At 42.8% G+C, this 27,831-nt stretch overlaps 2 protein-coding genes across 4 annotated transcripts in view; both read right to left on the reverse strand.

Annotated features, from left to right (window-relative positions):
- The window catches only part of LOC106573945 (CD109 antigen), a 23,498-nt gene extending 12,196 nt beyond the window's left edge, over positions 1-11,302 (reverse strand). Inside the window, exons 1-22 of the mRNA XM_014149455.3 lie at positions 11,191-11,302; positions 8,906-11,096; positions 8,350-8,510; positions 8,215-8,243; positions 7,793-8,029; positions 7,535-7,660; positions 7,361-7,400; positions 7,110-7,191; positions 6,892-7,000; positions 6,572-6,710; positions 5,565-5,674; positions 5,199-5,447; positions 4,521-4,625; positions 3,748-3,810; positions 3,462-3,644; positions 3,125-3,277; positions 2,509-2,604; positions 2,115-2,184; positions 1,773-1,875; positions 1,515-1,632; positions 1,099-1,212; positions 588-806 (exon numbers count right to left, since the gene is read on the reverse strand). Of these exons, the coding sequence (XP_014004930.1) occupies positions 588-806; positions 1,099-1,212; positions 1,515-1,632; positions 1,773-1,875; positions 2,115-2,184; positions 2,509-2,604; positions 3,125-3,277; positions 3,462-3,644; positions 3,748-3,810; positions 4,521-4,625; positions 5,199-5,447; positions 5,565-5,674; positions 6,572-6,710; positions 6,892-7,000; positions 7,110-7,191; positions 7,361-7,400; positions 7,535-7,660; positions 7,793-8,029; positions 8,215-8,243; positions 8,350-8,510; positions 8,906-8,979 (2,580 nt within the window). The 5' untranslated portion in view covers positions 8,980-11,096; positions 11,191-11,302. The remainder of the gene's footprint in view (positions 1-587; positions 807-1,098; positions 1,213-1,514; positions 1,633-1,772; positions 1,876-2,114; positions 2,185-2,508; positions 2,605-3,124; positions 3,278-3,461; positions 3,645-3,747; positions 3,811-4,520; positions 4,626-5,198; positions 5,448-5,564; positions 5,675-6,571; positions 6,711-6,891; positions 7,001-7,109; positions 7,192-7,360; positions 7,401-7,534; positions 7,661-7,792; positions 8,030-8,214; positions 8,244-8,349; positions 8,511-8,905; positions 11,097-11,190) is intronic.
- LOC106574021 (uncharacterized) overlaps positions 11,115-27,831 on the reverse strand; it is a 26,652-nt gene continuing 9,935 nt past the window's right edge. For all 3 annotated transcript variants that reach the window (XM_014149773.3, XM_082970743.1, XM_014149571.3), the window contains 7 exons: positions 21,360-21,922; positions 20,811-20,907; positions 20,550-20,616; positions 20,247-20,419; positions 14,561-14,677; positions 11,886-11,945; positions 11,115-11,769 (listed from right to left, as the gene is read on the reverse strand). In XM_014149773.3, coding sequence (XP_014005248.2) covers positions 11,680-11,769; positions 11,886-11,945; positions 14,561-14,677; positions 20,247-20,419; positions 20,550-20,616; positions 20,811-20,907; positions 21,360-21,922 — 1,167 coding nt within the window. In that variant the 3' untranslated portion in view covers positions 11,115-11,679. The remainder of the gene's footprint in view (positions 11,770-11,885; positions 11,946-14,560; positions 14,678-20,246; positions 20,420-20,549; positions 20,617-20,810; positions 20,908-21,359; positions 21,923-27,831) is intronic.

The following is a 27,831-nucleotide window of genomic DNA, read 5'->3' on the forward strand; positions in this document are numbered from 1 at the left end:
GGCATGGACTCTACAAGGTGTCAAAAGAGTTCCACAGGGATGCTGGTCCATGTTTCCTACAGTTGTGTCAAGTTGGCTGGATGTCCTTTGGGTGATGGACCATTCTAAATGCACACGGGAAACTGTTGAGCGTGGAAAAACCAAGCAGCATTGCAGTTCTTGCCACAAACTGGTGGGCCTGGCACCTACTACCATACTCTCTTCAAAGGTACTTCAATCTTTTGTCTTGCCCATTCACCCTCTGAATGGCACACATCCACAATCCATGTCTCAATTGTCTCAAGGCTTAAAGATCTTTCTTTAACCTGTCTCCTCCCCTTCATCTACACTGATTGAAGTGGATTTAACAAGTGACATCAATAAGGGATCATAGACTGACCAGGTGAATCTGGGTGAAAGCTATGTCATGGAAAGAGGAGTTAATGTTTTGTATACTCACTGTAGTGTTAGTGATTTACTGGGGTGTTCTGAGGAGAGAGGGGTACTGAAAGGTGTGCATCAAAAGACAGAGATACAGTTCATCATTTTACAGTCACCAAGGATCCATTTTATAAGTTAGAAGACTCAGTTATTCAGCCCCATTGTACCTTCACAAGCACTTTACGAACAATCTTCTTTGTGGCCTGTCCAGTCATTGCTTTCACAGACATCAATATCTCTCCAAAAACCAGAGGCCTGATGGGAAAGAGAGCGGTGGCGCCGCCCTGGCTCCCCACAGTCACTCTACGTGCGTTCACCATAGAAACAAGGTCTCGGTCTGCCAGAACAAACTCAAAGCGAGAGCTCTCAGCAACCACCACTATGACCTGTGGAGAACAACAGGAATGGGAAAACAATTGAAGAATGGGAAAACAATTGAGGATGGATCACTTACATCCAGGAAGCTGTTTGATGTGGGAGATACAAAGAGAATGGGAAGAAGGTAATTATTTCTAAGACGTTTTCACAAGTGTTTAACAACTTGTTTTTTTTGTTCACTGTTCGAGAGTCACACAAACTGTTCTTTGAAGAAATCACCCTACATGGTGAGATTGTTAAGACCATAAACATGTGAGAAGAGGTAAAAACCTCCTGGCCTTTTCAACCAAGACCACTGACCTCCGTGTCCTCTTCTAGATGGTTGAAGAGGTTGACCTCGAGGACAAGCTGCTCTCCTCTGGTGATGCATTCTGGGACATCGAGAGACAGGGAGAAATCCGTGGACACTATTAGCTGTGGGAGACAACCAATACTCAAGAGTATCCTCAAAAATCTAATTCTAGAATATCTGAACATTGCACTGACATTAAATGAAACATACCATCTTTATCAACCATGTATTTATGTCACACAGCCATACATGTAACCTATTGGTTAGAGAGGCCAGCCAGCAACCAGAGGGGTTAAAAGTGGAAGTCAAATCTTGGTTGGACCTTGGGTGCAATTGGCCAATAAAGTTATATTAATCTTAATAAACTACTAGTTAGCTGCCCAGACTAGGTAACGGTGGTGGTAGTGGATATGTCTTAACATACCTTCTGTGGTTTAAAGGTGAGGCCCAAGCCCAGGTTATCTGACATAACAAATGCCATAGCTCTCCAGGAGGTGATGCTGTCTGGGACAGCCACATGGAAACTAGTTGTTGTTGACTCACTGATACAGACAGGAAGGAATAGAATATTTCAACATTCCCTTCAAATAACCTTGACCGTTTTCAATAGTGGTGAATGTAGACTGTATCCTCAAGTGTATTCACGCCTAAGCCTTGTTTATGTGCTTCTCCTAAAGCTCACCTGATGTTCATGTCCAGCCACAGCCAGGTCTTAGAGAAGTCCTGTCCCATGGAGGGCCTCCACTCCGGCTGATCCTTTCTCATGAGAGCCTCCGCCTCATGATCTGATGGATACACAACATAGTTCTGGTGACCGATCTAAGCCTCCGTCACAGAGCCTGTACCACTGTGAATGTAGATGTAGTATTTTATTTATGTAGTACGCCACAGCTCCACAAGAGGGACCCCTTGATTTCATATTCAATTCAGACACAAAGATCTCCCAATGTGTGTGTTTGTTTATGCGTTTTGTTTAAAATGTTCATTTATACAAACACTATGGAGTGTGTAATTGTTTTCATACCCATTTCAGTCTCCTGATAATCTTCAGTTTTATGTAAACTGGCATCTGTTAATACCACAAGGTTGCAAGCCTAAGATTTGAAAAGCAAAAAGCAAATGTTCATGACAACATTGTACACAAAACACTGGAGGCCTATTAGGCCTGTGTATACAAACAGAAAGGCTTGGCATACTTTATATGGAATTTCATCTGCATTGTGTTCAAAGTTTAATATTAACACAATAGTAATACAACACTTGTTCCAAAGCCAAAATGATACAGTATGATAACAGGCGCCTCCGTGCGTATGGCCCAGAAGTGGGTCAGGTTGCTCATGATGTAACATGACATTGGATAACTGGGTTGATTTACAGTGAGGTGAGGCTTGGGGTTATTCCAGGCTCAGTGTCAATACCGTGAAAACGGAGAGCGGGCTGTCCTTCCCTCCAGTTATTCCACTATGGTGAAGGGTTATGTCCTCCTTGAGGTAGTCAGTCATCTCCACCAGCACCTGAGAACAGCACAACACTAGAGTTACCACAACCTCTTAGATAAAACAGCCTTCCACAGCAATACAACTAGCTACATTACAGCCAGTTTGTCAGTTCTGGGGGAGACTGAAGTTCACCACGTCTCCACTGAGCCTGACTGCTGAGCTGATTCCCAAAACTGTTACAGTCACAAGATGAACCACTTGAGGGTTATTCCAGGCTCAGTAAAATCTTTTGAGATGGATCATTATGATTGCAACTATTGTAATCGAAGGGAAAGCCCAAAGAGAAATACAATTATCACTGACATTATCTGAAACCTCCTTTATGTCTGATTGAACTGTTCAGTGCTTCACAGAAGTATCAATTTCAAATCAAATTATATTGTATTCACAGATTAAATCTCAGATACGGGTGCTTTCCAGACAATAGAGACAATAAAGCATGGTAAATCCTAAGCGTTGTTTACAGTAGGCTGTATTTCATGTGTCAGGGATTATATAGATGCACAGTACAGTTCGGTAGTGTTGTGTTCCTTACCTTCTCCTCTGTGATGTCACCATCAGAGTCAGAGTCCTTGCCCTCCATGGCCACCACCATGATTCCGACCAGAGAGCCAGGTTCAATCACAAGGACAGTGAGGGACACCTCTTCACCTGGCATCACCTTCTCATGGCTCCAGCTCAGATATACCTGGAGAAACATGTACATACAGTATAAGCAAGTAAAATATGCCAGACCTAGTCTGTACACTTAACAATGTTAGCATTCCGTATGTATTTCATGGCTTCTAACAGAGTTGCTAAAATCACCATTGAGGCTCTGTAGCATCATCAGTAAGGTTCAGACTGATTTATCTAGTGAATAAGTTAGTTACTTCATTTTGTAGGACTCCATGGGGCTTGATGAAGACGTGCATGGCGTCATTGATGATCTCTCCATCTGGTAGGACACAGAACACAGTGACGCAGGCCTCTGGTGACCAGGATACTGCAGGGGTCAGAGAGAAGGAGGGAGAGGTTGCTGTCCTAGCAGCCACCACCTGACCCCTGGACGTCACCTGAAAGTCAATGACACAAGAGGTCAAAGCAGAGGTCAACCTAAAGAGCACTGAGGAATCACTATACTTCTCTACAATCTCACCAACCAAGAGAAATACCTACCAGATAGTGAAGCTCAGTGAGTTGGAAAGTGCTCTCTACAGATATAGGAAGAGGTTTTCCAATCTGGAACATAAAATGCAAAAAAGTATTATTTTCATCAACTGTATACCATAGGTCAGGGGTACTCAACTCTTACCCTACAAGGTCCGGAGCCTGCTGGTTTTCTGTTCTACCTGATCATTAATTGCACCCACCTGGTGTCCCAGGTCTAAATCAGTCCCTGATTAGAGAGCAACAATGAAAAAATGCTGAGGAACTGGCTTTGAGGTTGATGGATTCTGTTAAAATGTAACATGTTTCAAGTTAAACTATAGCCCAGAAGATGGATAGCTAAACAAAGAGAGGACCATGGACATTCAACAGGGGAAAGGAGGAAAACTCACTGAGGTCATAAAATGTATAGCTGGGGAGGTGACGCCTACAAGGGAAGAGTATACGATGCGGTGTGAGCTTTCTAAATGTATGCACTCAGCTGATGGCATCCTTGGTATTAAACACTTGAAACTTCTCTTGAGCTTTTGGCCTCAATTCCTTATTGCAAAAAGGTTACAATAGTATTTTTCTTTTTAACAAGGTCCAGAGCTGAGTTTGAGGGCCTTGGGTTAAGGTTAGACTCATTTAGAGTTGCAGTCAAGTTTTGGTGATCTTTTTATTTCATTTATTTAACCAGGAAGGGCTCATTGAGATTTAAAATCTCTTTTTCAAGAGCGTCCTGGCCAAAATAGGCAGCACCAAGTCATTACCAAAATGTAAAATGGATGCTAGTATGTCACCTGTGGTGGAGAGTGGAGGCGTTGGATCTGGATGTATGATCCACTGGGAGAGGAGTGGTTACTATTGTAGAGCTCCAGGCTCTCCTCACTGCCCATGAACATGGCCTGCAGAGAACAAAGACCCAAACTCATGTCTTGTAGTGTCACGTCACAGACAAAAGGCGCACACACAATTTACTCGGTTCTGGGTCCCGAGATTATAGCTCTTGTGGTGCTCATGTTCATACAATCATCAAAGAATGGTGATTTGGGATTGTGTTGGATTAGGTTCATCTTGACCTACTACAGAGCTCTTCAACCCTGTTCCTGGAGATCTACCCTCCTGTAGGTTTTCAATCCAACCCCAGTTGTAACTAACCTGATTCAGCTTATCAACAAGCTAATTATAACAAATCAGGTGTGCTAGATTAGGGTTGGAGTGAAAACCTACAGGACCGTAGCTCTCCAGGAACAGGGTTGGAAAGCCCTGACCTATACTACTGAGAGGAAAATCTGTGGTTCCATACTAGGTCAAGTATACCTTCGGTTGTGTATTTCTTGTATAGCTTCACTGCTTACCCTCACTTGACAACTGAGTCTTGATTAATATCCGTTCAGCTGAATTTCTGAAAGTGAGTTTCGTTGCGTATTGGGATTCCTGTGGTATAGAGAGTAGCTCCTTGAAACGTGTCTAATCACCTGAATGAAAAGCATCTCTACTTGTTTGTGTAACTGGAACTCAATGTGTACGATCCCATCCTCAGGCACTGATAGAGTCAAGCGTCTATAGCTTTTTATGTCCTCCTTCTTGTCTTGTGGTGAATCGGAGATGGTTTCTCCCTGGTTCTGTCCGATGGGCTTAGATGTTCTGTGACCGATGTCAATGAACACAGAGTTCATCCGATCTTCTGGAGTTAGAGGGTCGTTGTCGTACCTGGATATTTTCAGCTGAGGGATACAGGAAGGTGAAGTCTGTGATTCATACAGTATTATTAGAACAGTGAACTAGTGGTACCAAAGGTAGAGGTATGTATTACTCCAAGCCAATAGATATTTACCACTCACATGTGATGAAAAGTTTAAAGATGGCTTCAGAACATGTGGGAAATTGTAGAATTCAAGGTGGTATGTATTCTCCATAACGTGCACCACCACAGTCTTATTGGTTTTGAGTCCTTTAGGATAAAAGACAATGAAACAGGTAACTACCAAAATAAAGGAAACACCAACATAAAGTTTATTTTAAAAGGGTGTTGAGCCACCACGAGCCAGAACAGCTTCAATGTGCCTTGGCATAGATTCTACAAATATCTGGAACTCTATTAGAGGGATACGACACCATTCTTCCATGAGAAAATCAATCATTTGGTGTTTTGTTGCTGCTGTCGTGGAATACGCTGCTTTAAAATCTCCCTAGAAGTGCTCAATTGGGTTGAGATCTGGTAACAGACGGCTCTGGCATATGGTTTACACTGTTTTCATGCTCATCAAACCATTCAGTGACCACTCGTGCCCTGCGGATGGGGGCATTGCCATGGTAGTCAAAATAATGGGCAACTGGGCCTTTTATACATGAGCATGATGGGGTGTTAATTGCTTAGGAATTGCTCAGGAACCACACCTGTGTGGAAGCACCTACTTTCAATATACGTTGTATCCCTCATTTACTAAAATGTTTACTTTATTTAGGTAGTTACCTGTATCTGTGAACAATCCAGCTATATTAAATTAATTTAAATATGCGTCAAACTGTTACTTCAAGTTTAGCTAATTTCTCAAAACACGTGATATACAGATGTAGGATCTTAATTTAAGCCAGTTCGCTACAGCAGGAAAAATAATCCTTCAGCAATAAGAAATGTGAATCATTATGTGGATTATAATTAATGGACATTTTTGTAGGGGTTGATACATTTTTCATAAGGGAAAATCAAGTGAAATGTGAAAGTGGAAATTAAACTTCAGAAGCCTTTTTAAACCTCAAATACACTACAAGTTTTGAATTTCCTGCATTGTAGGAAAGTTCTCCTGCAACAGGGTGATCAAATTAAGATCATACATCGGTACCTCACCTGTGGACATCTCTGTAACACAAGCTGTAATATAAAGGCTTCCATTGGTGTGGTGCTGAGAATTACTCAGATATGTTGCCCTGTGCTGGCGTACAGGAAGATCATCTTGGCTGATGAGAAACTGGGTCGACCCATGAATCTGAAAGAGATCGTCAGATAGACGATGTGTATGACATTCTGGCACCATTGTCACGCAGGTACACCTGTAACATATATCCATTTTGGATCAAACAGTGACTGAATCCTGGCTCAAACTGGATTTAGCTAGCATGGTTTGCTGTTACTGGTTTCACTTCATAAACTTAGCATGACAGTCTTACATCTTTAGTTGTATTATGGACAATGGTTGGACGGCCAGAGTTGAACAAAGCAGACACCAGAGTAACTGTGACAGACAGTGTTCCCTGGACTGGCTGTCCATTGGTGTGTCTGGAAAGAAATATAATGTATGTGAACCAATAGAATTTACATATTGAAAGTACATTTTTCTAGCACCTTTAATATCGATTTGCTTGTTTTTTTTAAAAGCCTGACTCACTGAGCAGTCACAGTCCCTGAGAGGTCGTCCACCATGACAATCTCTTGGGCCGTCTTTACCTGCACATCAAAGTGGGGCGGCTCTAGAACAACAGCCACAAAGAGAGGTTGAATAGATAATAGTCTGATATGTCAACTATCGGAAACATTTCAATGAACCCGACCCCCATCCAACCTTTCATTCCTTTAGCCAACCCTTAACTAGGCTGTTTCCAATCATTAGCTATGGCAACATAGATAGGATAATCTTACCATAGTAATCCACTACGAACTGCTCCTCTGTGGTCAACTCCTACAGAGAAACAAAAACCAATGTCAATGGGGTGAAACTAGATCAGATCTTCATCACAGATATGAGAAACAGAATACATTTGTGGTGGAATACAGTAGGATGACAATGCAGAATGACAGTATGGTGAATCATACATCCACCATGGTCTCGATGGTCCATATGCCGAGAGGAGTGGTCTGAGACAAGTGGAATTCTTTGGACACAACGCCCAGGTAACTGTTCAGGGACGGCCACCCTTGGATGAGGTTCCCTTTGGGATCCTGGATTACAGGGCAGGTAGCACAAAGGGACAGTCAAACTGTTTAGAACACAATACAGGCTGGAAATCTATTCATCACCCTGGGTTTTGTTTCGAAGTTCTCACACTTCTCACACAGAATATTCAGACCCACCCTTATTGAGACATACACACGGCCCTTGTGTGGCTTGCCGTCTGGTTGGACGGACAGGACTCTCATTTTGACCGTGTCTCCTGGTCTATAGTTGTGTTTATCAGTCTGGATGATGGTGGAGAAAGTCCTGGGGTTGAAGCGTAGAGTGGTTGTGTTGATGAATACCATTCGGTCTCTTTGGTATCCCCTCACAAGCAGTTTAAAGGAATACCTCTGATCAACAGAGCTCTCAGGAAACTAAAAAAGAAAAAGTATATTACTTAATTGAGTTGATCTTATATCTATAACCAAAATGAATGCCATGCTTGGTCTAACTGGTCAAATGTGTATACTTTTTGTACCATCAATGGTTCTTCAACCACCCCTGACCAGCCCAGATATTACCTCAATAGACAATAAATACAGATTTAAAAAATACTCACTGGAGGAAGATCTAGAACTCCAGTCACACCTTCGGAAAAAAAACAGCAGCAATGTTTAAGTTGCTTAATAACAAAAAGTAAGTTTAACATCTTCCCAAGTTAAGTTGCAGTAAGAGTAATATAAGTCAATGTCACCTCCTGTAAATGTGCTCTCTGCCTGGACCAGGCTGGTGTTGCCATTGGTCAGCTCTGCTGTGACCCTGACTGGATCGTTAGTGAGGATGGTGACAGCCAGGGAGGAAGGGGTCCCAGGACGCAACACACTGGGAGCTGAGATCAAGTATGTAGCACTCATACTGGGAAAGAGAGAGAGGAAATAGAATTCGGATCTTTTTCCACTAATTGGTCTTTTGACTAATCACATCAGATCTTTTTCAGAGCTAATCTGATTGGTCAAAATACCAATTACTGAAACAAATATTAGAATTGGTCAGCCTGTGTAAAGCCTAAGAGTGTTCAAGCAATCAATAAAATGCCCCCCCAAAAAAGATGGCAATTTAAACTAGTCGAACATGCTTCTTGGCTCCTATGAGTTATGACTATCAGACATGAGTACTTCTAATAATAAACAGATTACCTGACAGAGAAGACCCAGTCATCTTTAGAAGTTCAATTTAAAGATATGGCAAAATATATCAAATTAATCACAGAAATATCTAATTATCATCAACTTAAATTGAAGGTGAATTACCTGGAGGAGACCTGAGCAGAAGTAGAAACGACAGCCAGTGCCACACAAACTCCCAGGAGCCAAATCCTCTCCATGTCTTCTTGACTGTACTCAGGGCCAGACTGAAAGCAACACCAGTCCGTATTGCTCTAACCAACTCCTCACCCGTTCCGTACCTGTACAAACCACACCCAGTGTGGAGCCCAAGCGGCCACAGCCCTGCCCTTATCCAGCCCCACACACGGACAGCCATATCAGGTTCATCCCTGTGCCATGCTGTGGGGGGCTGAAGAGGATCATGTGGGGATTGACACTACATCTCGGCCCAGAGGGACTATATTCAGTAGCTGAGATGATACCACGTATGAACTAAATCCATCTTTTTCAATACCACCAACTTGGAACAAAAGTTAGTTTGGAGCAAAACAACTTCCAAGCCAAGAGCTATATGAGTAATATTCAGTGTTCTAAGGTTTTCATCATTCATTCAAGTACAGTTGATGTCTGAAGTTAACATACACCTTAGCCAAATACATTTAAACTCAGTTTTTCACAATTCCTGACATTTAAGCCTAGTAAAAATTCTCCTCCTGACAGAGCTGGTGTAACTGAGTCAGGTTTGTAGGCCTCTTTGCTCGTACACACTTTTTCAGTTCTGCCCACAAATATTCTATAGAATTGAGGTCAGGGCTTTGTGATGGCCACTCCAACACCTTGACTTTGTTGTCCTTAAGCCATTTTGCCACAACTTTGGAAGTATGCTGGGTGTCATTGCCCACTTGGAAGACCCATTTGCGACTAAGCTTTAACTTCCTGACTGATGTCTTGAGATGTTGCTTCAATATATCCACATCATTTTCTTTCCTGATGATGCCATCTATTTTGTGAAGTGCACCAGTCCCTCCAGCAGCAAAGCACCCCAACAACATGATGCTGCCACCCCCGTGCTTCACGTTTGGGATGGTGTTCTTCGACTTGCAAGCCTCCCCCTTTTTCCTCCAAACATAACTATGGTCATTATGGCGAAACAATTCCATTTTTGTTTCATCAGGCCAGAGGACATTTCTCAAAAAAGTAAGATCTTTGTCCCCATGTGCAGTTGAAAACCGTAGTCTGGCTTTTTTATGGCGGTTTTGGAGCAGCGGCTTCTTCCTTGCTGAGCAGCCTTTCAGGTTATGTCGATACAGGACTCGTTTTACTGTGGATATAGATACTTTTGTACATGTTTCCCCCAGCATCTTTACAAGGTCCTTTTGCTGGTGTTCTGTGATTGATTTGCACTTTTCACACCAAAGTACATTCATCTCTAGGAGACAGAACATGTCTCCTTCCTGAGCGGTATGACGACTGCGTTGTCCCATGGTGTTTATACATGCGTACTATTGTTTGTACAGATGAACGTGGTACCTTCAGGCGTTTGGAACCAGACTTCTGGAGGTCTACAATTTCTTTTGATTTTCCTATGATGTCAAGCAAAGAGGCACTGAGTTTGAAGGTAGGCCTTGAAATACATCCACAGCTACACCTCCAATTGACTCAAATTATGTCAATTAGCCTATCAGAAGCTTCTGAAGCCATGACATAAACAGCTTGGAAAATTCCAGAAAATTAACGGCACAGTCAACTTAGTGTATGTACATTTCTGACCCACTGGAATTGTGATACAGTTAATTATAAGTGAAATAATCTGTCTGTAAACAATTGTTGGAAAAATGACTTGTGTCATGCACAAAGTAGATATCCTAACCGTCTTGCCACAACTATAGTTTGTTAACAAGAAATTTGTGGAGTGGTTGAAAAACGAGTTTTAAAGACTCCAACCTAAGTGTATGTAAACTTCCGACTTCAACTGTATGTAATAAATGGACGTGATCTTTCCATTACCACCTGGGAACAGATTAATACAGGTGACAAGAGGGCAGCAGCTGGGTGGGATATTTTCTTAGTCGGTCATGTGTGTGTGTGTGTGTGTGTGTGTGTGTGTGTGTCTCTGTGTGATTATGGTTCTTCTGTAATAATCTTTGAAAAAACCTTTCAATTATTACATTTGTTTTGTTTTTAATCACAGTACTAATCACTACAATGGCTATAACTTGTCAACTTTGAAGACCCCAGTAGATGGAGACAAAGACCATACAAACCAAGGCCTCCCCTATGATTTCCCAAGTCATGTCACTGTAATAAAGCACTTCAGTCTCCCTGCTGGACAGCACTGTACAGAACAAACAGACATTGTTAGCATTATATTGCCCATTTTATTTATTCTGCATCTTTGGCAACATAGTCAGCGTTCACATTTTACTTACATATAAGAATCAATGGATTGCTAGACAGGGAGACTGCATCCATACACTCCTTTTCCTCCTTCATCCTTTAAATTACAATCATCAAAGTGCTTATTAAAAGTGCATATTTACAGAGTGCTAAAATGGATAGAAAACATGAACATGTTTTAAATGGAAGACTGTGGTACTAAAGGCACTGGACACAGATCAGCAGCTTTAGATGGCACTGCTGAGAAAAAGTTTAGGAGTCAAGCAAAGGTTTGGTATGATAAGATCAGTTACTTTGTGTAACCTTCTGATGGGGTCCCAGTGTAGACATTTACAGCAACCTGCACCTGCACTCTTGACCAGAAGGGGGCTCTGTTGTGCCAACAAAGCCTAACTTTCTCTACATGGCAATCAATGACCATATCAGCTAGTAGAGGAGTGACTCACACTCCCCATCCTTCCACCAATAGCAGTGAACTGTACCTCCCGCCGATGTTTCCCTCAAGCACACAGTCCTGGGCGTTACATCTCAAAGTGACGGTACATGCACTCCACGTATCCCAGAACTCTTTGCCAGTCTGGTCCTCCGGCCCTCAGCATCTCCTCCATGGTCTGTAAAACACAGATGACTTCAATACTGCAGCATTCACTGTTGAGTTTTTTCATACAAGCATACAACAAACTTGAAAGTCTTTAAATAACACAAGTTCTGATTAACTGAGACTCACCAGTGATGTTGTGATTCCAACATTCTCTCCCGTCTTAAATGCCAGGCTGAGGTTCTCGCTCTATGGATAAAAGAAGCAGCACCATGTCTGACAGGCAAATCACTGGGTGAGTGTGCAATGCATGTGTGTGTTACCTAGGACTGTTCCGGTGACCGTACTACCGCCACACCAGCGTTCACGAGTCATGACCACAGTCAAATTCCATGTGATCGTTTAGTCACAATAACTAGGCTTCTCCATGAGAGCCCATGAACTCATGTTGCGCCACATTTCTATAAGCTATGCAATTGCATGAGAAAACAGAGTTGATGGCCTCTATTAAAAAGAGGAGTATCCCATCAGCTTTCTATAGGCAAGGCCTACTATATTTATTTCTCTACTTTCCTAATATTAATGCACATTGCTTTGCCTTACAAAAGGAGTAGTCTACCTGGCTGGCATGAAAATTAACCACGGGAAAAGCATCCTCCATTCGCTATTTAAGTGCATAAGGATGCCATGTATTTTTCCCCCTGCTCCTGTTCGACAGGTGCATGATAATGGTCCATTCTATATGAAAACTAATTTCAAAACTAAAGAAAATCTGAAATTGAGAATAGTGTGATGGTGACAATATCACTTCTGAATGATGTATTATCACTTGTGAATGATGCCCAGCGTTTGCAGACAAGAAACAGAGATGACCTTTTTGTGACTTTATCAAATCATAGTTGCACGCATCATGTTGCCTAGCTCATAGGCCTATATATTTAGATAAGGTTTGTATCACAACTAAAGTGGCCAAATAACTCCAAACGTGGTCTATAGGCCTAGGACCCCTGGAACACGATCAGAGCACATAGCCTACAGAGACTAGTGAAATGTGTTCTTATAAGCCCAGTCATTGAGCAATCGCGTGTGAAAACAGAGTTTTGACTGACCACTATTTAAAAGAGGATCCCAGCTTTCTCGTACTGCTATATTTATTGAAATTAAGCACATTAATCCCCTTTACAACAGGGGTACCACCTGGCATACATAGAATGCAAAAGGGGGGGGGGGGGGGTGCACTCAATATTAGGAAGATGTTCCTAATGTTTGGTATACTCAGTGTACACTAATATAAAAGTTGCACCCCCCCATTTTTCCCTCAGATCAGCCTTTGGGGAATAGACTCAACAAGGTGTCGACAGCGTTCCACAGAGATGCTGGCCCATTTTGACTCCAATGCTTCCCACAGTTGTCAAGTTGGCTGGATGTCCTTTGGGTGGTGGATCATTCTTGATAGACACGGAAAACCTTTGAGCGTGACAAACCCAGAAGCGTTGCAGTTCTTGACACAAACCGGTGCGCCTGGACCCTACTACCATACCCCATTCAAAGGCACATAAATGTATTGTCTTGCACATTCACCCTCTGAATGGCACAAATACACAATCCATGCTTTAAATTGTCTCAAGGCTTAAAAATCCTTCTTTAACTGGTCTTCCCTTCATCTACACTGATTGAAGTGACATCAATAAGGTTTCACATGGATTTACCTGGCCAGTCTATGTAATGAAAAGAGAAGGTGTTATTGATGTTTTGTATACTCAGTGTATACAAAACGTGGTAAACTATATGTAAAGACCATATGAGATTAAGAATAGTCTGATGGAGGGCCTCCCGAGTGGCGCAGCGGTCTAAGGCACTGCATCGGGAGTCCCATGGGGGGCACACAATAGCCCACCGTTGTCGGGGTTAGGGGAGGGTTTGGCCAGGGGGGGGGGGGGCTTTTCTTGGCACATCATGCTCTAGCGACTTCTCGTGGCGGGCTGACCACGGTCGTCAGTTGAACGGTGTTTCCTCCGACACATTGGTGTGGCTGGCTTCCAGGTTAAGCGGGCGGGTGTTGGGGAGTTGTAGCGATGAGACAAGATCTAAATAAAACAATTTTAAACAAAGATTTGTCTTATGGGTGAGAATATTATCAAGTGCTTGTCAAATTGCGAATGAGAGACTGATGAAGTGTGTGCAGCCTGCGCAAGAAATAGAGCAGAGCTCATGCCTTTCATGCAACTTTTTTCAAATCATCATTAGAGTCGCATCATGCAGTCTTAGAATGTACTAAACACCTAAACATATAGCCTAACATTTGTATCACAACTAAAGTTACATAATTAACTCTAAATTAAGCATATAGAGGACCTGTTTCCTTGTAAACAACTCAACACAAAATAGCCGCACGTGCACACTCCATCTGGAAATCGTTTGGGGAAAATATACTTTCTTTTTTTCCAGCTATGTTCAATTGTATTCTTCATACTATAAAATAATACCATGGAATTCTAAGCAAGTCTGCTAAATGAACTAGTGTAGCCCACAGCCATATGACATAGCAACATCAGAGCCTAACATAAGGACAACTCAGAATATGCTATTGTGTTCTTTTGAAATAGACAACATTTTCTTCATATCATGTTTCTTTAGACCTGTCTAAAATAAATAATGGATTTATTGTGATGGTCTAGGCAACATTAAATGGATGTAGATGTTCCAAAAGTCCGCATCAGTAGCTTGTAGGATATGCATGGAAGCCTGGAGATGCTAAACGTGTTTATGTTAATTAACGCTCAATTACCGTGAGACCGGTAGATTTGGATGAAAATCAACGTTTGACATAATTTCATAACCGCCACAGCCCTAGTATTACCCACCTTGTTGTCAGGGCTAAGGGTGCAGTAGGGGATGTGTGAGGGGAGGTAGGTGTGGTACACAGCACAGAAGGCCAGACCATCCGCCCAGCTACTGCTGAAGTTAGTGATGTCAATATTCTGTCAATAGAGAAAGTGAGGAGGGGCAGAGAAAGGGTAAAGACACCACCATAATGAGTGTTGACTGATAACATCTGGACAACATTCTCTTTAAATCAGAGTCCCAAAGCATTCTTTCTCCTGACCCTGTTCAACACACACACACACACACACACACACACACACACACACACACACACACACACACACACACACACACACACACACGGGATGGGCGAAGTCAACCTTTGTCATATCGTGATTATGTACCCATAAAACATTGTGATGAGCGATGCTATCGCCCCTACTAAAATAAATAAATAATACAAATCTGCTAAAATGACTATTGGGCTGTAGCGCGAAATCGAATCAAACTGGACGAATCATGTCGAAAGATAATGTTGTTGAAAGCCTGGGCAGAGGCCAAGTGCAGACAATGGCAAATCTTTTCTAGAATTCCTTTCTGGTGGAGTAGCAGAAAAAGTTTGTGTGTGTGTGTGTGTGCGCACGTCTGTGGCGCGCACATGATGATGCAGTGACTGATGAGGAACAGCTGTCTTACAGTAGTGAGCTCTAGGTTACAGGACTATATCAAGTGCTGGATAGAAGCAGTCTATAGTCTTCAGAACTGGATTATTCTTGCTTTATTTGCATCATAAAATAGAAAAATAAATAATATTGTTTGTTCCATCTTTCATAAAGCTGTGGTTGAAAATAGCCTACAGTATGCCTAGACTTAGGCTATAGACTTTTCTTGTTCTTTTTTAACAACACAGACTAGAATATTTAGGAAATAAGATACGGTTCTTACATTTTTCTTAAAGCTTTTATTATCAGCCTAGTAGGAGGATAGGTTATTGGCCATTTGGTTTAACGACGGACGGAGGGATTTTCCCGGGCCGCATGGATAATTTCTGTCTAAAGTTAAACTTGTCATTAGATTTTTCTATAGGCTATTGATATTGTTTGTTCTCTCTCATTATTAGTCCTCTGGTTACTAGTGCTGAGCGATTAACCAAAATGTTTTTTAAACAACTAATTGACTGACGTCATTTCAATTACTTGAATTCCATTTCGTACTTTTTTTTTTCTCTGTGAGCTCAATGGCACATTTTGCTGCAGTTTCTCTACAGATAAATCAGATCATCTGCCTAAACTGTGCGATGTAGTAGGGAGTTGTAGTTTCCAACCGGCCAATATTCTACATAATTATCAAGTTTTCTACGCTAAACTAACTACAATGTCAGATCTGTGCGATCAAGAGGGGACACAGACAGCAGTTTCTTTGTGAAGTACAGTGAGGGAAAAAAGTATTTGTTCCCCTGCTGATTTTGTACGTTTGCCCACTGACAAAGAAAGGATCAGTCTATAATTTTAATGGTAGGTTTATTTGAACAGTGTGAGACAGAATAACAACAACAAAAATCCAGAAAAACGCATGTCAAAAATGTTATAAATTGATTTGCATTTGAATGAGGGAAATAAGTATTTGACCCCCTCTCAATCAGAAAGATTTCTGGCTCCCAGGTGTCTTTTATACAGGTAACGAGCTTAGATTAGGAGCACACTCTTAAAGGGATTGCTCCTAATCTCAGCTTGTTACCTGTAAAAAAGACACCTGTCCACAGAAGCAATCAATCAATCAGATTCCAAACTCTCCACCATCGCCAAGACCAAAGAGCTCTCCAAGGATGTCAGGGACAAGATTGTAGACCTACACAAGGCTGGAATGGGCTACAAGACCATCGCCAAGCAGCTTGGTGAGAAGGTGACAACAGTTGATGCGATTATTCGCAAATGGAAGAAACACAAAAGAACTGTCAATCTCCCTCGGACTGGGGCTCCATGCAGGATCTCACTTCGTGGAGTTGCAATGATCATGAGAACGGTGAGGAATCAGCCCAGAACTACACGGGAGGATCTTGTCAATGATCTCAAGGCAGCTGGGACCATAGTCACCAAGAAAACAATTGGTAACACACTACGCCGTGAAGGACTGAAATCCTGCAGCGCCCGCAAGGTCCCCCTGCTCAAGAAAGCACATATACATGCCCGTCTGAATTTTGCCAATGAACATCTGAATAATTCAGAGGACAACTGGGTGAAAGCGTTGTGGTCAGATGAGACCAAAATGGAGCTCTTTGGCATCAACTCAACTCGCCGTGTTTGGAGGAGGAGGAATGCTGCCTATGACCCCAAGAACACCATCCCCACCGCCAAACATGGAGGTGGAAACATTATGCTTTGGGGGTGTTTTTCTGCTAAGGGGACAGGACAACTTCACCGCATCAAAGGGACGATGGACGGGGCCATGTACCGTCAAATCTTGGCTGAGAACCTCCTTCCCTCAGCCAGGGCATTGAAAATGGGTCGTGGATGGGTATTCCAGCATGACAATGACCCAAAACACACAGCCAAGGCAACAAAAGAGTGTCTCAAGAAGAAGCACATTAAGGTCCTGGAGTGGCCTAGCCAGTCTCCAGACCTTAATCCCATAGAAAATCTGTGGAGGGAGCTGAAGGTTCGAGTTGCCAAATGTCAGCCTCGAAACCTTAATGACTTGGAGAAGATCTGCAAAGAGGAGTGGGACAAAATCCCTCCTGAGATGTGTGCAAACCTGGTGGCCAACTACAAGAAACGTCTGACCTCTGATTGCCAACAAGGGTTTTGCCACCAAGTACTAAATCATGTTTTGCAGAGGGGTCAAATACTTATTTCCCTCATTAAAATGCAAATCATTTTAGAACATTTTTGACATGCGTTTTTCTGGATTTTTTTGTTGTTATTCTGTCTCTCACTGTTCAAATAAACCTACCATCAAAATTATAGACTGATCATTTCTTTGTCAGTGGGCAAACGTACAAAATCAGCAGGGGATCAAATATTTTTTCCCTCACTGAAAATACATGAACTAAGTGATTGATAGTTGGTATTCAGCAGTCATAAAAGTATGCCTTATTTACTTTGAAGAAGTACAAAATAGTGATTTTGTCAGAAAGCATAGCCGGCAGCTCTATAGATATGACATGACTAGGAATGGAATTATTATTTTTTAAATATTTAACCTTTAGTTAACTAGGCAAGTCTGTAAATAAGAAGTTGTTCTTAACTATGACGGCCTACACCGGCCAAACCCGGACGATGCTGGGCAAATTGGGCCAGATAATGTCATCAAATAAAACAAATGTAATATCCACAATAACTAAAATGTTTGATTAAAGTACTGTGACTAAATTATGGTTAATAAGTCATCAGTAGTCATGGGCAGTCACTACCATGGGACTTTTATTCATTGTTTTATTCTTTGTTACAGCACTCAACCTACATAACGCATAGTGCATTTAATGTAAAAAGTAATAATATATAACACTCAGCAAAAAAAGAAAAGTCCCTTTTACAGGACCCTGTCTTTCAAAGATAATTTGTAAAAATCCAAATAACTTCACAGATCATTGTAAAGGGTTTAAACACTGTATCCCATGCTTCAATGAACCATAAACAATTAATGAACATGCACCTGTGGAACGGTCGTTAAGACACTAACAGCTTACAGACGGTAGGCAATTAAGGTCATAGTCATGAAAAATTAGGACATTAAAAGAGGCCTTTCTACTGACTCTGAAAAACACCAAAAGAAAGATGCCCAGGGTCCCTGCTTATCTGCGTGAACGTGCCTTAGGCATGCTGCAAGATGGCATGAGGACTGCAGATGTGGCCAGGGCAATAAATTGCAAAGTCCATACTGCGAGACGCCTAAGACAGCGCTACAGGGAGACAGAACGGACAGCTGATCATCCTCGCAGTGGCAGACCACGTGTAACAACACCTGCACAGGATCGGTACATCCGAACATCAGACCTGCGGGACAGGTACAGGATGGCAACAACAACTGCCCGAGATACACCAGGAACGCACAATCCCTCCATCAGTGCTGACTGTCCACTGAGAGAGACTGGACTGAGGGCTTGTAGGCCTGTTGTAAGGCATGTCCTCACCAGACATCACCGGCAACAATGTCGCCTATGGCCACAAACCCACCGTCGCCGGACCAGACAGGACTGGCAAAAAGTGCTCTTCACTGACGAGTCGTGGTTATCTCACCAGGGGTGATGGTCGGATTCGCGTTTATCGTCGAAGGAATGAGCGTTACACCGAGGCCTGTACTCTGGAGCGGGATCGATTTGGAGGTGGAGGGTCCGTCATGGTCTGGGGCGGTGTGTCACAGCATCATTGGACTGAGCTTGTTGTCATTGCAGGCAATCTCATTGCTGTGCTTTACAGGGAAGACATCCTCCTCCCTCATGTCCTCATGTGGTACCCTTCCTGCAGTCTCATCCTGACATGACCCTCCAGCATGACAATGCCACCAGCCATACTGCTCGTTCTGTGCATGATTTCCTGTAAGACAGGAATGTCAGTGTTCTGCCATGGCCAGCAAAGAGCCAGGATCTCAATCCCATTGAGCACGTCTGGGACCTGTTGGATCGGAGGGTGAGGGCTAGAGCCATTCCCCCCCCCCCCAGAAATGTCCGGGAACTTGCAGGTGCCTTGGTGGAACAGTGGGGTAACATCTCATAGCAAGAACTGGCAAATCTGGTGCAGTCCATGAGGAGAAGATGCACTGCAGTACTTAATGCAGCTGGTGGCCACACCAGATACTGACTGTTACTTTTGATTTTGACCCCACCTTTGTTCAGGGACACATTAATCAATTTCTGTCACGTCTGTGGAACTTCTTCAGTTTATGTCTCAGTTGTTGAATCTTGTTATGTTCATACAAATATTTACACATGTTAAGTTTGCTGAAAATAAACGCAGTTGACAGTGAGAAGACGTTTCTTTTTTTTTTAGTTTATATACAAAATAATTATAATAATGATACAATTTCAATAAAAATAAAATCGCTGAAACCCAAAATCGTGATAATTGTCTTATAATCGAACCGAAACCAAACTGACCTCAAAAGGCACTAATCACTACCTTAAGTTTTTAAGCTATAGAAATAACTTTGAGATGGATCGCTGTTTCATTCATTGTTTGATCGGGAGAAAGCCATGCATAAAACGATGAAGCGTAGTCTTCTGTCATATTCATGTCTTCCCTGTAAAGCGCCTTTACTTAACCAGGTAGGCTAGTTGAGAACAAGTTCTCATTTGCAACTGTGACCTGGCCAAGATAAAGCATAGCAATTCGACACATAAAACAACACAGAGTTACACATGGAATAAACAAAACATACAGTCAATAATACAGTAGAACAAAAGAAAACAAAACGTTTATATACAGTGAGTGCAAATGAGGTAAGTTAAGGCAATAAATAGGCCATGGTGACGAAGTAATTACAATATAGCAATTAAACACTGGAGTGGTAGATGTGCAGAAGATGAATGTGCAAGTAGAGATACTGGGGTGCAAAGGAGCAAGATAAATAAATAAATAAATAAATACAGTAAGGGGATGAGGTAGATAGATGGGCTGTTTACAGATGGGCTATGTACAGGTACAGTGATCTGTGAGCTGCTCTGACAGAAAGACGATGCTATCATAATACATCGCCCAACCCTAACACACACACACACACACACGTTACCTTGTAGCCCTGAGTGCGGCTCTGACACCAGCGCAGAAGAGAGTTCCTCTTGGAGCCTCCATGGCGGCGTAGCAGCAGATTAAAGCCATCCTGAGACCTGGTCTTAGAGGTCGTGTTAGGGGGCAGCTCTGCCAGGGCAGAGTTGTACTGGTTCAATGCCTCCTCCTGTTTCCCTGGAACACACATATATGCCAATAGAAAGGGATTTACCTCATTTCCGTTACTAGACATAAGAGCAACAGAGGAACATTGAATGGTGAGCGTACTGACACGTGTGATTGGGGAACACACACAGAAACACACCTGTGTGAGTGCTGGACCAGCTGTCTTGCCATTCTAGCCCTTTTCTTCCTCTGGTTTGGCTTTGGTTCTGAAAGGATACACCATACAGTATATATATTCCTACGCAATAACATAGTATACATTCCTTTCAAATTCTAGTAGATCAGAAAACACACTGACTAACGCAATGATGCCACCGGTTGGAATAGTAATAGCTTTAAATATTTCCTGAGGTATGACACACAGACAAGCAGTTAGACCCCAACTTTTAAGTGGTCTCACCTTGTTTGTAGATCCAGCTATTGTGGCAGTATTGGACTGGGATGTTCCATTCATTACAGCAGGGGAGTCTGAAGATGCGGGTAGTCTGGAAAGGCTTCTGTGAAATCAAGAAATATATGTTGCTATTATTAGATGAACTCAACTCACGCAGCCACACTGAGCAGAGAAAACCCATTTGTTGTTCAACTTATCAGGGGTCAGACATGAGAGCAAAGCCAACTGTTGTTGATACACTTTATTCTCAGTTCATGTTTAAAAAATATATCAAAACCCGATAATAATGATTATTTTTTAATAATCTAACTGAAAGCGTAGTAGTAGATCACAGTTTTAACATTGTTTTTACAAATCCATGTCCTCAAGTGCCCTGCCTGTTAATCTCTGTTCCATTACAGCAGTCCAAAATCGGTCTGGATTGCTTTTTGTTAGAATACCCAGCTATATAAATCATGGACATTAACCTTCATTACCTTCATTACAAGCAGGAGGCTGAGCGTAAGTTCATGTATAGTTGAAATCATACAAACAGGAAGTCATCGTGGTACTCACCTTGCCCTCTCCTGTGTGACTATCCTCCGTGTCTCCCTCATGCTACAACCTTCCTCTCCACTCCTCTCCTCATTGGTCACGTTCCTCAAGTACCTGTTGGCCACGCCCTTAGTGTCCGTTCGAGCCTCTTTCACACTTATATTCTTATTCCCTTCTTCCTGGCTCCTCTTCTCCATCTTGTCATCTCCTCTTCCTCGGCCAAACCTGCTGATCCCCCTCTCCCTTCCCCGGTGTGTCCCCTCCTGGGTCTCTAGTGTGCTGGTCTCCCCAGTAGCCCTCTCCATGCCCTGGGTCTTGGCTTGAGCCTGGGCCTGTCCTGGTCCCTGGTTCTGGGTGAGGTGGACCAGTCTCTGCCTGCTCTCCCTCAGCTCTCCTCTCAGGCTGACCAGCTGCCCATCAGTCTCTTTCTGTCTCTGCTGGGCAGCCTCCAGCTCCCGCTCTGTATCCACCTGAGCCGCTCTGAGCGCGTTCAGCTCCTCCTCGGCCTCGGCCCTCAGCCGGTCGGCCACTGCTACCGCCACCTGCAGGTCAGACTGGAACTGGTGCCACTCCACTCGCTCCGTCTGCAGGAAGAAAGACACTAACAGTTAGCTACTATGAAGAACAATCCAACGGTTGAATCATGTGTGTTAGTGCTGGGCTGGAACAAACATATGTATAGTTTGCAGCTCAAGGCCTGGAGTTAACTAATTCGGTCTTAAAGTTTATTTCTATATTCACACCCAGGGTGCAAGCCTTTAATCTTTGATTTCATATGACATCATTTCCATATTAATTTGTCTGCCAGCATCACATTATACACAGCACTGGGCCTCTAGAGACTATGAGCTATTTAGTGATCAAATATCCATTTGGCATTCATAATCTGACTCAAATATTGGACAGAATGAGAGGCAAGCATTTGCAAGTTTAGAGGAGTGGCACTAGGGAATGAAATGAGCCACATCGGGACCCTGTGCCAAGGGGTTGTTCTAAGTGGCGCTGACAGACATGGAAGCTCTGCTTCTAGCTCCTAAGCATCTTTGCACAAGCACTTTGCTACACCGCAATAACATCTGATAAATGTGTATGTACCAATAAAATTGTATTTTGATTTAAATAGCCCTGGCCCCATTCAGGTGCTCAGATCAGATCCACTAACCTGGAATGTAGTGTTAACAGCTCTTACTCCCAAGGGTTTTTGATGCACTGAGATTATTGTATATGTTTCCTTAGAAATGTATCAAGTTCAAACAGGGAAAGGAAATCAGAGCATTATAGCTACATTTCAAAGGAAACAGCAGGTTAGCGGTTTTCATCATGACTTTTGTTCTGGGGGCAGTTCTGCAGAGTGGTCACTAGCTGGCACAGCCACAAAGTCATACCATCTGATTATAAACCTAACCATAACTTTAACCACAATGCTAACCCTAACTTTAACCACAATGCTAACCCTAACCATAATTTAAGATCAAAAAGCACATTTAAGTTCATGAAAATGTACAATATAGACAATTTTGACTTTGCAGCTGGCCAGATCTAGCGAGGATCACTTAATTCTGCCTCCAGGACAAGACTCATCCCAATAAACATCAAATAACATTTTATTGGTCGCGTACACATATTTAGCATATGTTATCGCGGGTGTATTGAAATGCTTAAAGTTGGCTAGAAAATAGGAACAGGGCGACCATGTCTATCGGTGCCATCTTGAATTACCCCCGCATCAGGCTATTACCTCATGAGAAGGGTGGATACCAACACCAAGTCCTCAAATCAAAACCAGACTGTGGATCTCAAAATTCTAAAGTGGGCTCCTCCCCTAACCTCATCTGCAATGATAGAACTGCACCAAGGTAAAGTCCCAATAAACATCAACCATGTTTTCTTCACATCTCCTGTGTCCAAATGAGTTACTGACATACTGTAGCTTTGTTCTTTACCTATTTAGTACTCAAAATACCCCAATTAATTTAGTTAAATAATACAATGTAAAAATTGCTGAAACCATTCCAATGAGGACTTGGACATTTAAAGCCAATTATCTCAGAATCATCTTTTTGCAGATAGAATCTTCTAGTCCCAAGCTCTCATATTGAGAAAAGTTTTTGAGAGCAGACATCCCTATAATGATGGAAATAGAGGACTAACAAGCTCCAAAGCAGTCAGGTAACATACAGATGGACTCAGTTCGTGAACATTGCAATGTGACCCGCAGAGTAACGTGGGAGTGTGGAGGAGTTGGGTCGTTTGGTAATTAAATGAAGAATGGATAGAGACGTGGAGAAGAGACGGAGAAACTGGAGCCAACTCATTTCCTCATCTGACCAGCGACTCAAGACCACAGCTGGGGCCAATTATGCAGTCACTGGAGACACACAGAACAAATTCTCTTCCACCCCCTCTCGATAACACACACCTCCCTTCTTTGTCTTTTCCCTTCGAACACAGCCATAAAGTGAAGTTCACCCCTCTCTCGAACACAAACTTTACAGCATGTAAAACCACACAAACACTGAACAACCCGTTCCTACATTCTTTGATTCAAAGCCACAAACACACAGCCTCACACAGAGTTTAAACTGCCTTGTCATGGCAGCAGAGACAAACTACTTTTTATTAGTACACATGATGCAACTCATAACGCCAGATGGGAGAAAAAGGACAACGTGGGAAACCATTAGTCTAAACCACCACATTCTTTAGTAGCCTATGCTCTGAATCCTGTCTGTACAGCTAACTAACTGTCCAACTAGGGTATGTCTTAGAAGGGAAACAGGATGGGACACTCCTTAACTCAAAGATAACACTGTTGATTTTCCCTCAGACACACACTGTCTCCCTCTATACATCCCTGAGGTACTGACATAGTGACCCACCACATGCACAGATGCTGACTCTCATACACTGATTCATGCACAGTCTCTCCGGGAGTGTTAAGCTTATTCCAGATGTGTGTATCTCGGTTGGTGTGCGTTTGTGCGTGTGAGAGAGAGAGAAAGAACCATCCATCTGTCCCCACGCCTCAGTTTACGTCCACACCCAGACTCCCTAACGCGTACTTGGGGAAACATCCTCACTCTGCCGTGGCTCTGCAGCTTTCCACATTCACTGGGGTGTGTTGAACAACCAGTTCCCATACACTCTGATACTCATTAAGAGACTGGCTCAGTCCCTCTACTTACAAGGCCTGTGGATACACTCACCCACACTACACACACACACACACCTAGAGAGAAGACATACTGCTTATACCTCTCCCATATACACACACACACGGTATCTACCTTCTCCCCAGTCTCCACCATTACGCATTGCAAATTTGACACACAACCTTCATTTGGCATGTAAACATGTTCAACCCTAGCCTCTTGAGTTTTTGGAGCCAAAACCAAATAACTCATTCCAGGAAATCTGCAGCACTGTCCACCTGGAACTGATCCCAGAGCAGACCTGAGAGCTATTAAATCCTCGGGATCAGCCCACCCACCATCCAACTACACAGACAGGCACAATAAATGGGGGGAGACAGGGAGGCTAGCATGGGGGGGATAAGAGACAGGAGCAACAGTTGTGAAGTAATTGTTGTAGTTTCTGTGCTGAAGGAGGGAGGGTTGGTAAGAGAGGAACCATCAGCTGTCCAGAGAGAGAGGCACAGAAGAGAGAGAGTGAGGTACATTTACAGTTTAGTCATTTAGCAGACACTCTTATCCAGAGTGACTTAAAAGGAGAAATTGGGGTTAAGTGCCTTTGCTCGGTTACTGGACCAATGGTCCTAACTGCTAAGCTACCTGCCGCACAGAGAGAGAGAGGCACAGAGAGAGAGAGAGGCACAGAAAGAGAGAGAGAGAGAGAGGGAGAGAGAGAAAGAGAGAGGCAGAGGGAGAGAGAGAGGGGCAGAGAGAGAGAGGGGCAGAGAGAGAGAGGGGCAGAGAGAGAGCGAGAGAGGCAGAGAGAGGCACAGAGAGAGAGAGAGAGAGAGGCACAGAGAGAGAGAGCGAGAGGCACAGAGAGAGAGAGAGGCACAGAGAGAGGCACAGAGAGAGAGAGAGAGGCACAGAGAGAGATGTATGACCATAATAGATACACATATTTCCCTCAGATTACACAGATTCACAAAGAATTCGAAAACAAACCCGATTTTGATAAACTCCCATATCTACTGGGTGAAATACCACAGTGTGCCATCACAGCAGCAAGATTTGTGACCTGTTGCCACAAGAAAAGGTCAACCAGTGAAGAACAAACACCATTGTAAATACAACCCATATTTATGCTTATTTATTTTCCCTTTTGTACTTTAACTTTAAAATGTTTGATTTTCTTTCTGTATTTTTTTTGTTTTTAAAAGAAAATAATGAAATGTTGTATATCACTACTACTACAAATTTACCAGTGTTGTACATCGTTACAATGACATTTGTAATGTATTTATTCTTTTGGAACTTCTGTGAGTGTCATTTATACTGCTAATTTCTATTGTTTATTTCACATTTGTATATTATCTACTTCACTTGCTTTGGCAATGTTAACATATGTTTCCCATGCCAATAAAGCCCTTAAATTGAATTTGAATTGAGAGAGTGGTACAAGGAAAGAGAGAGAGGTAGAGAGTGAGAGGTAGAGAGATGCACAGGGAGAGAGAGCGAGGCCCAGGGAAAGAGAGAGGTAGAGAGTAGAGGTAGAGAGAGAGAAGTAGAGAGAGGTAGAGAGATGCACAGGGAGAGAGCGAGGCCCAGGGAAAGAGAGAGGTAGAGAGTAGAGGTAGAGAGAGAGAAGTAGAGAGAGGTAGAGAGATGCACAGGGAGAGAGAGCGAGGCCCAGGGAAAGAGAGAAAGGTAGAGAGTAGAGGTCGACCTCTACTCTCTACCCCTCTCTCTCTCTCTCTCTCCCTGGGCCTCGCTCTCTCTCCCTGTGCATCTCTCTACCTCTCTCTGTGCCTCGCTCTCTCTCCCTGTGCATCTCTCTACCTCACTCTCTTTCCCAGGGCTCCTCTCTCTCAATTCAAATTCAATTTAATGGCTTTATTGGCATGGGAAACATATGTTAACATTGCCAGATTTAAAGTTTTCATAATCGGCAATCGGCATTTTTGGACGCAGATTATGGCCGATTACATTGCACTCCATGAGGAAACTGCGTGGCAGGCTGACCATCTGTTACGCGAGTGCAGCAAGGAGCCAAGGTAAGTTGCTAGCTAGCACTAAACTTATCTTATCATAATCACTAGTTAACTACACATAGTTGATGATATTACTTGGTTAACTAGTTTGTCCTGCGTAGCATATAATCAATGTGGTGCCTGTTAATTTATCATTGAATCACAGCTTAATTCGCCAAACGGGTGATGATTTAACAAAGGCGCATTTGCAAAAAAAGCACAATTGTTGCACGAATGTACCTAACCATAAACATCTTTTGCCTTTCTTAAAATAAATACACAGAAGTATATATTTTGAAACCTGCATATTTAGTTGAAAGAAATTCATGTTAGCAGGCAATATTAACTTGGGAAATTGTGTCACTTATCTTGCGTTCATTGCACGAAGAGTCAGGGTATATGCAACAGTTTGGGCCGCCTGGCTCGATGCAAACTAATTTGTCAGAATTGTACATAATTCTGACATAACATTGAAGTTTGTGCAATGTAACAGCAATATTTAGAATTAGGGTTGTCACCCATTCGATAAAATATGGTATTTCACTGAAAGAATAAACGTTTTGTTTTCAAAATTATAGTTTCTGAATTTGACCATATTAATGACCAAAGGCTCGTATTTCTGTGTTTATTATATTATAATTAAGTCTAGGATTTGATATTTGATAGAGCAGTCTGACTGAGCGGTGGTAGGCAGCAGCAGACTCGTGAGCATTCATTCAAACTTTACTGTGTATGCCAGCAGCTCTTAGCAATGCTTGCTTCACAGCTCTGTTTATGGTTTCAACCCTATCAACTCCTGAGATTAGGCTGGTAATACTAAAGTGCCTATTAGAACATCCAATAGTCAAAGGTATATGAAATACAAATGGTAGAGAGAAATAGTCAATGCATCATAAAAAAACAAAATCCTAATCAGTCCACCTCTAGTACAGAGGTAGAGAAAGCGAGGTAGAGAGAGATAGGTAGAGAGAAGCACAGGGAGAGAGAGCGTGGCCCAGGGAAAGATAGAGGTAGAGAGAGGTAGAGAGAAGAACAGGGAGAGAGAGCGAGGCCCAGGGAAAGAGAGAGGTAGAGAGATGCACAGGGAGAGAGAGTGAGGCCCTGGGAAAGAGAGAGGTAGAGAGTGGCACAGAGAGAGAGCGAGGCCCAGGGAAAGGAGAAACACTGCAGCCCGACACCCACATCTCAGCCAAGACTCTCAATGTGTCTGATCTCTCCCCATTCTCTCTCTCTAGCACACACACACACACACACACACACACACACACACACACACACACACACACACACACACACACACACACACACACACACACACACACACACACACAC

The sequence above is a fragment of the Salmo salar genome, chromosome 01 (genome assembly GCF_965601325.2).
Source record: "Salmo salar chromosome 01, fSalSal1, whole genome shotgun sequence".
NCBI classification, from domain to species: Eukaryota; Metazoa; Chordata; class Actinopteri; order Salmoniformes; family Salmonidae; genus Salmo; species Salmo salar.